An 11651-nucleotide genomic window follows, 5' to 3' on the forward strand; every position below is an offset into this window, starting at 1 on the left:
ACTATCGACTGTCTCTTGAGACTAAGGCAGATTTTGGGTGACTTTGGTTTCTTTCTCACGGTCATCCGTAACAGGGGGCCAAGTAGATTGTTTCTGGGTCATTTCATGCTGTGCTTAGATCGGAAGGAGTTCGAGTTGAAGGAAATATTCACCTTTATCGTACTCGATATTTCTCGGGGCCACTCGAGGAGTCAGAATCGAAATGCATGGCCATGCTCGGATACGGATTCGTTTTATCGGTTAAGTTACTCTCTAGTCGGGGAAACCACTCTAGATCCTGATCGATTGTAAAATACGACCTTTGTGGATCCAGATCTGCAAATTGTTTTACATTGAGTGGGAGAAATTTTAAATGAATATGAGAATCGGTTATCGCACATACACTTGTACGGACAAGTGGGAGTTTGTTGGAGCTTGTGTCCTCCAGTTAGTGCGGATAACGTCATTGCACATACACTTGTACGGACAAGTGGGAGCTTGTTGGGGTTGGTGTCCTTAACAGTTAGTGCAAGGACTTATAAATCTCTAAAAGGATCAAAGGGCATACTTTTGGTATTATTATCAGTTGATCCACGTTTATCAATAACGGTTGGCTTGCAAGATAAGTTTGACGTTATTGTCATACAGATGGCGGTGATCAACTGGTCCCTAAAAGTCACACCTATAGGATACGTTTGAGTGATGTGACAAGATGAAAATACAAAGTCATGTAGATGCCAATTTTGACTAACCAGTTAGTCTGAGTTATTTGACTAATAATTAGTTAAAATGTGATGTTGAGATATTTTATTTAATACGGATTAAATAAAAATGGCTAAGGCGAATTAAGCAATTAATTTGTAAAATTGAATATAAGCGTTTTATATTTAATTAAATGTATATTGAATATAATTATACAATACTGTTTTGTCGGACATGTATTAATAATTCAACTAACCCGTATTATTAGTTGATGCCTTAATTTCCGATAACCGATAACAGTTTATAATGAAACCGCGTCATATACACTTAGCGAGTCATGGACCGGACCACGAGTTTAAGTGAAGAGAAAATGAAAAGCCCATTTGGGCTCCTCTCACTCGGTTTGGCCGAGGCTCCCATAGACAAAAGGGGAGTCTTCTCCTCTTGTCTAACCTAATTCATTTTGCTAAAAAAATTATTAGGGTTTTGGGAATTGTGCCTCCCGAATTCCGGATCTCTCATCCAACACAAACTCACAAAACAATCCCCTCGATATTGCAAGGCAATTAGGGGATTCTCTCTAGCACAAGGGCATTACTCGGACATCTTGGGTGCAACGATTAGGAGGAGATCTAACTTGATCTCTCATTGCCTTTTGCACTAGGACCGAAGGTTATTTCTATATCTTTATCGTTTCATTATGTTTTTCGTTTTATGACTATAATCACATGTAAATTTTGCGTTATAATCCTATAATTAAAGGGTATTATACGGATATTACCCTACACCACCAATCACGAGAACTGCACAGGTGGTTGAAGAAGACAGAGTAGATTAGAGACTTCAATTGCATCTTAGACATGAATTTAAATTGTCTCCAAGACACAATAGTTACTTAGATTATCTGTGAAGTCCACAAATGTTGAAATCCATGAACTATGGTTGAACCAAACCGGATCCAGAATATACCAACCGCATATATCAAGGACCAGACAAATCGTTCCTTAGAGTAGTCATAGTTATAAAAGCAAAAAAGCAATTGGTTTGACTGAAAAAAATAATATTTTCCATATTAGTCAAAATAACAAGAGAAGTGCTTCAGGAAACATATCCTCAAAGGCTCAAATAATCAATTCATAGTAAAAATATAAATCCATTCATATTTCAACTACTACCATTATAAAATTTTGCCATTTCACAGTGACTACACTGCATAGTAACGTTTCTCGGTTCAACACTTCACCAATTTTAGGCCACAATGGCACTATTGTCCCGCATACACACAAAACTGTCTCTTTGATTTTCATGGTACTATCCTTTCAGTCACCAAAAAGACAATTGTACTTGCCTATATTCTTAATGGAAAAAGAACAATGGAGTTCCTTAATCATTCTCACTGATGGCAAAAATAAAATACAGTTACAAAATGTGAACACATCATTCTCTTAAAAAAGGCAGAGCACAAACAATAGATTATATTTTACTAGTTTCATTCTTTATGTACTAAACTACATTGATAGGCAAGGAAAGTACCTTCCATATTAAATTTACGAGTACAACATCCAAATTATTATTTTTTTTTTATAAAACTCAAGTATTAGATACACTACACGGTTAAATAATATTTCTTACAAAAAAATATGAACTAAGGAATAGGAACAGGAATAGAAACATAAATAGTATAAGTATTAGTTACACTACAACGTATATAAGTTCCTTGGTTTTGTATATAGTGTTATACAGTCAAACAGAATGAGAGTAAGAGTAGTTAACTACAAGTTGTTCCTAGAACATACCGTAAATTCCTCTATTAGTGGTAGCTCACCATTTACTTAAACCATTTTTTGAGGGTTGATGACGAGGGAACGAGAAGTAGACTGAGTCATTCAAGTAACAATGATATAGTATGTTTCAAAGATATACGTACGGATGAATAGCATCTGGGCCACACCTTGAGCTACTCAAACCATATTCAAGAAGCGTCTACAATGTAAAGATGAATTAGTCTCTCTACACTGAATAATAGATAGGGCCAATTTCAGTGCTAAGAACCTTCAAAATAGAACAAATAAAAAGTAGCCGCCAGAACACAAGCAATGAGAAGTACCTGATTGGCAAAATATGCAACGGAATGTATGACTTCAGCCGGCATTACGTGGCTAGTGGTTGCAAACTAGATGCGGATCTTGAGCGAAAAGACAAGAAAATTGCACCATAATGCAGTTGTAACAACACGTTGGCTACGACACTATTGTTTTAACAATAGATTTCAGTTAGTGGCAACAAATGAAAATTCATTCTTATTACCCACTTAAATCACAAACGTCCAAGTATGTACAACTATATCATAGTAGTAAATCGTCATTCTCATCGTCCTTCCAGAGGAAAGAACAATTTATTCGTATATAGCAAAATGTATAGAGAGGATACATCCCCTTTGCCTAGTACGGAGTAGAAGACTCATAACGCCTAAATTCTCGAATGGGCAAACAATTTCTTTCAGCAATTGATTATGCCTCTTTTCAAATTAGGACATCAAATGCAGAACGTAAGTTCAGTTAAGAACAAATATACCGAATAAATTTGATAAACAATCATGTTGATTTTTTCAATATGATGATTAATCACATGATGCAAAGTCTATCAGTCAAGCCGACTCATATAATATATATGTATAGTCCTAAATTGACCGCAATATCAATTGTTTAATTACACACACACACCCTTCAGAGAAAGAAAAACCCACATGATATCCTTTGGATGTGACATTAGAATCATTTAATTTCACACATTTTGTGTATTTTGACATTGGACCCAACAACTATTATTCTTGCCTATATTCTGAAAACAAAGAATCAGTTGGTTCATCTTTTCCTATCATCACATAACAGCAAAAAATAAAACCAATGTCATTTTTATGTATATAAATAATCAGTTGGTTTAAGAATTTGTGATGCTTTAGACAAAGAGAATGCCGATTGTAGTATTGTCTTAGAGATAACATTAAAGATTTAAGAAATACGGTCTTACCAGCAGACAAGCAGCAAGAACAGTTAGCGACGAAGGTGTGCACTACCAGGAGCAACGTGAGGTGGTGGCCGGAGGTTGCGGTGGACGAGCAGCAACGGTGGTGAGCAAATAGGAGATGATTCTTTAATTTTAGGGCTTAATGCGATTGTGTTACTAAGAAAGAGAAGTGTAAATGGCAAGTGTTGAATAGTCTTAGGGATTTAAATGAGAACGGTCGGTGACAAAGACCGTGCTCTTTGTTGTTTTAAGGAGAACGGTTTCAGATGTTAACCGGTCTCTTTTATATATTAAGACGGTTGGTCAAACTTAACCGTTCTCTTTGTTATTTACAAGCACGGTTTGAACAAATAACCATTCTCTATTGGAATCCTACCAGCGCGCCCAAACTAAAAAAAAAACAAAGAGACCGGTTCCGCTATTAACCATTCTTAAAGTGGCGTTCTCAAAGCCATGAATTGTAGTAGTGCTACTACCACTATGCGTACCCACGACCACCATATCAAGGCTGGCGTCTGTCGATCGGTCGCCTGGTCGTTGGCGACCTACCCAACGGAGCTCCAGCCACCCTCTGCCCTACCCCCAAACAACCACCAATCACCAACCTTTGACCCCCAAACATCTGCCATCATTGCCTTGAACACATGCCGGTGCAGGCGAACTCTTCCCCTTGGCCATTACTTCCCTTCCCTGTTCGAAACTCTTCCCCCTACCATAACCACCACAAAAAAAAGCCCTTTAAAACCTCCCCCAATATCGTTAATATCATCCCCTACCCCCGAAAACTCCAGATTTGGTGTGTTTGGGGCGCCAAGGAGGAGATTTTTGGTGTTCGGGATGGGTTTTAAAGGTTTTTTGGTGGTGGTTGTAGTGGTCGCAGGAGCACTTTTGCATGGAGCAGGAGAGGACTACAGGGAAAGGCTACAAACTGGAAGGTGTCGCCGGAACCAGTGACGTTTCTCGATCAGCGATGTATGGTAGTATTAGTAGAAGTTGGTGTTTGTTGGTGGTGGTACATGAGTTGTCATATAATTGTCATGGATTCCTTTTCTTATTGTTCCAAGCATAAAGCTAAATTTGGAGTGATGCCATTCCTTTCCCTTCTTTTCCCTTTCTTGTTTTCATCCCCCCCAAAGGCACACTCCATTAAAAGTGGGTTTTTCTTGGATGCTAAACTAATAAATATGAGCAGATTGAGACCTTAGCCCATCTTTTTTTGGGTGCCAAACTACAATGTAACATAAAATTGAGGTAACTTTTTCAGATTCTCTGCAAAGAAATATCCGCATCTTTAATTGAGGTAACTTCAAATTCTTCCTATCTTCTAATTTGCATTACAACTTTTCAAATGATCTAATGTAAAAAAAAAAAAGGACGACTGTAAAACTTAATTCATATGTTCTTGAAAATTTTATCCTTCTAATTTCCTAAATTTCATACAGCCATATAATAAAATAATCGAAAATTGAACATCCTCCAATAGATATCTCTAAAACAAAAACCTTACGTATATGTATAGTATTATTTCTTACCATGAATGAATATCCTAGCATAAACTTATAAACAAGGCCTATCTTTTGTCTATATGAGAACAGATCTATCAGTTTGCCAACAACAACAACAACACCAGAGCCTTAATCCCAAAATAATTTGGGGTCGGCTGACATGAATCATCCTTTAGAACCTTCCATGAGTGAACGCACACCTCAAAATGCGAATAGAAAAGGGAAAATGAAAAACAAAGGGAGAACGAAAATGTAATGCAAAGTCAAGTTAAACTTACATGTTTTAAAATCGAATTCCGGATTTCTTTTATAAAAACTTAAAGTTTAAATCGAGAGAAAAGATTAAAACGATTTTGATAACCGAAATAGAATTAAGGATCTGGAATGCCTTAAAAGTAAACCAAGTAAAATATATAAGAAAGTGGTTGGTAAAAAAAGTGTAATAAAGGAGAGAAGAACAAATAATTTAATTTTTTTAAATTAAATAAAAACACTAAATATGTAAGAAAAACATCAAATACTAAAAATCCACATGTATCCTTTCCCTCCATTGTACCCTCTCCGTCACCATACTCTTCCTAAGCCCCAGAAATCTCATATCGTGCTCTATCACTCTCAACCATGTCTGTCTCGGTCTTCCTCTACCTCTAGGGACCTTTTCTATTCTCCAAGTCTCCAGTCTCCTAACTGGTGCGTCCATAGGTCTCCTTCTCACATGGCCAAACCATCTTAGTCGGTTTTCCATCATCTTGTCCTCTATTGGCGCTACTTTTACCTTTTCCCTAATCACCTCATTCCTTAATCGATCTTTCCCTATATGTCCGCACATCCACCTCAACATACGCAACTCCGCCACACTCATCTTTTGAATGTGACAATGTTTCACGGCCCAACACTCGGAACCGTAAAGTAAGGCAGGCCTAATTGCTGTGCGATAAAATTTTTCCTTTAATCTTTGGGGCATATCTTTGTCGCATAAAAACCCTGATGCACTCTTCCAATTCAACCATCCCGCTTTAATTCTGTGAGCCACATCTCCGTCTAACTCCCGATCTTTTTGAATAATAGATCCTAGATATCTGAAGAAATCTGACCCCTCAACCACATTCCCATCGAAAATAATACTCCCCGCATCTGTCGATCTCAACCCCGCCACCTTAGTGAACTGACACCTCAAATACTCAGTCTTACTCCTACTCAGCCTAAACCCATGAGTCTCCAAAGTCTGCCCCCACAATTCCAACTTTCTCTCCACCCCCTCTTTCGTCAGATCTATCAGTTTGCCAAAGAAAACAAATATCGAGAGAAAAGGTAATACCTCTATTTAAATAATCAGTGGTATAATTGTTAAATTCTCTAATATCTCAATCTAAAAAACCATGCATTCGCGCGATATCTATACTAGTTACATAATATAACATGTCACTTGATGCTATACAACTAATATGATTAGTACTGAATGTCAAAGTTTTTATCCTAAAAACACTAATAATTCATCGGTGAGATCAACCACAAAATTTTGTTTCATTACTGATTCAATATGGCTGGACTTTTTTTTATCGACTTGTATAAATTTTTAAAGATTATCTTAATAATAAGTCTTGCTTGTGACGGTCACAAGCGTGTGCTGTCTCACACACAAGCTTTCTTCCACTTTCTTTCCCACTTGCATTTTATGACAGCATTGATAGGTCATAAGTTTGTGACGAAAAGTGTCCGTCATAAATGAAAATTCACGGCTTTTCCAACTAGTTAAGAAGTACGGAGTAACAGAGAAAATTTAAAGATAGAAAATCTACCAAGGCTAATAAAGTACAGTGCTCATTACATCTAGCTTATCATTTGACCGACTGCCGCAGTACAGAAGTGGAGTAAGACAAGTGGGGAGGTATTAGAGTAACAATATATTGAATAATATCACACTAATATTATTCGAATATATTGAGGAATATTTGCGGATTCTTTGTGATATTTACTTTGCCTTTCACGATGAAATTAGCCTGGTCAATTATGCTGATTTCCTTCCTTGTATTTAGCTACCAATGTATACTATATATAGCTGTATTAGTTGCATACTTCTGATCAACAATAATAAAAAGCAATCTTTCACTATCTTTCTTTGCATTTCGTCCTGTTAATATGGTATCAGAGCAGGCTAAAGATCCACCTTTTTTTTCAAATAATAAGTTTTCATAAACAATTTTCTTTCTCTCAAAATGTCAGGAGGAGATGGAAAGTCCACTGGTACTTTGTCTATTCCAGTAACGTCACCTCTCTACCTTCATCTATCTGACAACCCCAACCTTACGCTGACGCAAATCGTTTTTGATGGCGAAAATTACGATATGTGGGCAGACGCAGTCAAGAACGGACTTGATGTGAAGAACAAGTTGGGATTTATAGAAGGAGAGGTCCAAAAACCAGAGACTGCCAAAGGAGAAGCCAGTCTTGAGTCGGTGGCTTGGCGACAATGTAATGCCATGTTGAAAGCATGGCTACAGAATGTAATAAATTATAAATTATATCCGAGTATCGACTTCTCAGGGACAGTGGCAGAAGTTTGGGAAGAACTCAAGGCCCGTTATTCCGCTGGCAATGCTCCACGGGTGCATCAATTGAAGGGAGATCTCAACGATTGCAAACATGGACGTGAATCGGTCGTTGAGTATTACACAAGGTTAAAGACGATTTGGGACGAACTGGCCAATTATAGTAAGATCCCAAAGTGCACTTGTGGGGAAGGAGCAATGCTACTCAAGGAGCGAGAAGACGAGAAGGTGCACCAGTTTCTGATGGGTTTGGACAAAAACCTATACGGTGGACTGCGTACAAATTTACTGATGGAAGACCCCATCACAACGCTCAATAGGGCATATGCTCTAGTTTTAAGGGAGGAAAGACACGCAAGCATTACCAAAAATAAGAAAGAACAAAATGAAGCAGCAATGGCAGTACGAACTTATGGCAGGGGAAGAGCAGCACATCAAAAACAGAGTGAAGAAGAAGAGGAAAAATCGCCGCCTCGATGCGACTATTGTGGCAAATATTTTCATGTGGAAGAAGATTGCTATGACAAGCATGGTTATGAAGTGGTAAAGGCTCGAGGGCGCGGACGTAGAGGAGGAGGCCGAGGACGCGGCAGAGGACGCGACCAGCAGTCAAATCATCAGGCACATGCCGTAAGTAATACAACAGGACCAAAGGAGAGTAATGTCTCCTTCACCAAAGAAGAGATGGAGAAGATCCGTATCCTGCTGGGTACTAGCCCGAAAGGTAGTGAACAACATTCAGGTTTGAAAGCCAGTATTGTTGTTAAATGGTTGATTGATAGTGGCGTTTTCCATCATATGACGGGAAGGCGAGACTGCCTTAAAAATATTTGGCAGGAGACACCGTCCACCGTGGGATTGCCTGACGGTCGACGGATAGAAGCAACAGAACAGGGAGAAGTGAAATTGGACTCGAGTTTTATTCTAAAAGATGTGTTGTTTGTACCCACATTAACATGTTATTTGATTTCCGTAAAACAACTCATTCAAGAAAATAATTGTTTAATAACGTTTCATTCCGACTAGTGCATTGTGCAGGACCAGTCTACGAGGACGGAGATTGGACGGGGTGAGCATTATGACGGGGTATATTACTACAAGCCGAGGAGTGTTGATTTAGTGTGCAAGACGACATTGAATAAAGAGGATCGTCTTTGGCATAAAAGACTCGGGCATTCATCAAGTGATGTATTGTCTCATTTTTCGTCTTTAGTTGGTTTTAATTTACATTGGAATTCTTCTTATGCTTGTGACCCGTGTTGTCGGGCCAAGCAAACTCGTTCCCCATTTTCATTAAATAATAAGAGGTGTGCTACTTTATTCGGTTTAATTCATTGTGACATCTTGGGGCAATACCGGGTTGCGAGTCTGTCTAGAGCTCATTATTTTTTAACCATTGTTGATGACTATAGTCGAGCAGTGTGGGTTTACCTCATAAAAGAAAAGAGTGAAGCCGGATAATTACTAAGAGTTTTTTGTCAAATGGCTAAAAATTAATTTGGCACTAGTGTTAAAATCATTCAGAGCGACAATGGAACCGAATTGTTAGCTGGGCCCATGACATGTTTTTATGAAGATAACGGGATAATTTTTCGAACAAGTAATGTCGACACACCCCAGCAGAACGGAAGGGTAGAAAGAAAGCATCGACATATACTTGAAAAGGCGAGAGCTTTACGCTTTGAGGGAGACCTACCACTTTATTTCTGGGGGGAGTGTGCTTTGACGGCAGCTTATTTAATAAATAGAACCCCAACACCTTTACTCCAAGGAAAACCCCCTTATGAAGTGTTATATGGAACAAAACCGAATTTAACCAACCTTCGTGTTCTAGGATGTCTTTGCTACGCTCATAGCAAGGACAGGCCTCGGGATAAGTTTGGGGAACGGGGGAAAAGATGCGTTTTTCTAGGATACCCTCACAGCAAAAAAGGGTGGAAAGTATATGACCTCACGGAAAAGCGGATGTTCGTTTCACGAGATGTCAAATTCTTTGAAAATGAATTTCCTTTTGCACAATTACGAACTACGACTACCCATGAAAATCGTGAAAATGTAAACGGACAAGAAAATTTTGGTTCTTTATTTTATGAATTAGAGACACAGGCTGTTGAAAATCTAGAGTCACAAGAAAGCAGGGGGAGTGACGAGTCTGTAGTTGAATAAAATCGTGACCAAACTGAAACACCAGCATCCAATGAATCAAAGGAGGTAGAGCCAGGGGTAGAAGAATCTCATCAGGTGGAAGCAGAGAGGTTGGGCCGAGGAGCACGGGAGAAATTCGAACCCGTGTGGCGGAAAGATTACATTTGCAAATCGACGAGAGTAATCAAACCTGTTTCTAATGCTCATCAAGTCCAATCGAAGTCCACGAAGTCAGGTACTCACTATCCCATAGTCAATTACGTTATTACCAATTGTTTTTCTTCCTCCCACAGAGCTTCTTGGCTGCCATTGATGAGACACGAGAGCCCAAAAATTATCGAGAAGCAGCAGGCCATCCGAAATGGCAAGAAGCTATGTATAAAGAGATTGATGCTTTGGAACGGAATGGGACTTGGGAAATTGTCTCTTTACCACCAGGAAAGAAGCCCATTGGATGCCGGTGGATATACAATATCAAGTACAAAGCCGATGGGACCGTGGAGAGATACAAGGCACGCCTTGTAGCACAAGGATTCACACAAATAAAAGGAATCGATTATCATGAGACTTATGCACTGGTGGCCAAAATGACAAGTGTCGGTGTATGTTGGCAGTCGCGGTGGTTATTAAGGGATGGACCATTGAGCAATTGGATGTTAATAATGCGTTTTTACACGGAGATTTGCACGAAGAAGTGTACATGAAGATACCTCCAGGTTTCGAAAAAGGAGAAAACAGAGTTTGCAAATTACTTAAGTCACTTTATGGACTCAAACAAGCTTCACGGAATTGGTTTGCTAAGTTAACATCGTCATTGGAAAGGTACGGTTTTGTCCAATCATTAGCAGACTATTCGTTATTTACATATATTAGAAATGGCGTATTCATTGGTGTTCTAGTATATGTAGACGATATGATCGTGGTGAGTAATGATAACAATGCTTGTGGTCCATTTAAGTAATTCCTTGACAAAAACTTTGGTATTAAAGATTTAGGCAAACTCAAATACTTCTTGGGTATTGAGGTTGCACATAGTTCAAAAGGCTTGTTCCTCAATCAACGGAACTATGCCTTGGGGATCATTGAAGAAACCGATTTAGAAGGTGCGAAACCTGTACATATTCCAATGCAGCAACACCATAAACACGCCTTGGCAACAGGAGATGTGCTGCACGACATTATGAAGTACAGGCGTCTTGTCGTCAGATTAATTTATCTCACCATAACGCGGCCTGATTTGGTTTACGCCGTGCACATTCTTTCTCAATTTGTTAATGAAGCTCGCAAGGAACATTGGGATGCAGCGTTACGGGTGGTACGATATATTAAAATGAATCCCAGCAAAGGGATTGTGCTTCGTAAAAACGGCAATTTACAGCTTAACGGCTACTGTGACTCGGATTACGCCAGTTGTCTTTTGACACGGAAATCATTAAGTGGTTATTTTGTGGCACTTGGTGGGTCACCCATATCTTGGCGGGCGAAGAAACAAGCTACCGTAGCAAAATCAACGGCGGAAGCCGAATATAGAGCCATGGCATGAACGGTTAGTGAATTAATTTGGTTGAAAGCCTTTCTTGGCTCGTTGGGTGTTTTTCACTTACAACCTATGAATTTGTTTTGTGATAATCAAGCCGCTATTCATATTGCCAAAAACCCGGTATTCCATGATCGAACGAAACATATAGAGATTGATTGTCATTTTGTTCGATAACATTTGGTCACAAACAACATTCGAACTTCC

General features: G+C 38.9%; 1 protein-coding gene across 1 annotated transcript; it reads left to right on the forward strand.

Annotated features, from left to right (window-relative positions):
* The first annotated feature begins 7429 nt into the window (after positions 1-7429).
* On the forward strand, positions 7430-11450 carry LOC141637462 (uncharacterized). The gene is made up of 4 exons (XM_074446939.1): positions 7430-8704; positions 8801-8950; positions 10201-10513; positions 10897-11450. Exons 1-4 carry the CDS (start codon positions 7430-7432, stop codon positions 11448-11450), a joined length of 2292 nt encoding a protein of 763 aa, XP_074303040.1.
* Positions 11451-11651: the final 201 nt, after the last annotated feature.

The sequence above is a fragment of the Silene latifolia genome, unplaced genomic scaffold (genome assembly GCF_048544455.1).
Source record: "Silene latifolia isolate original U9 population unplaced genomic scaffold, ASM4854445v1 scaffold_112, whole genome shotgun sequence".
NCBI lineage: Eukaryota > Viridiplantae > Streptophyta > Magnoliopsida > Caryophyllales > Caryophyllaceae > Silene > Silene latifolia.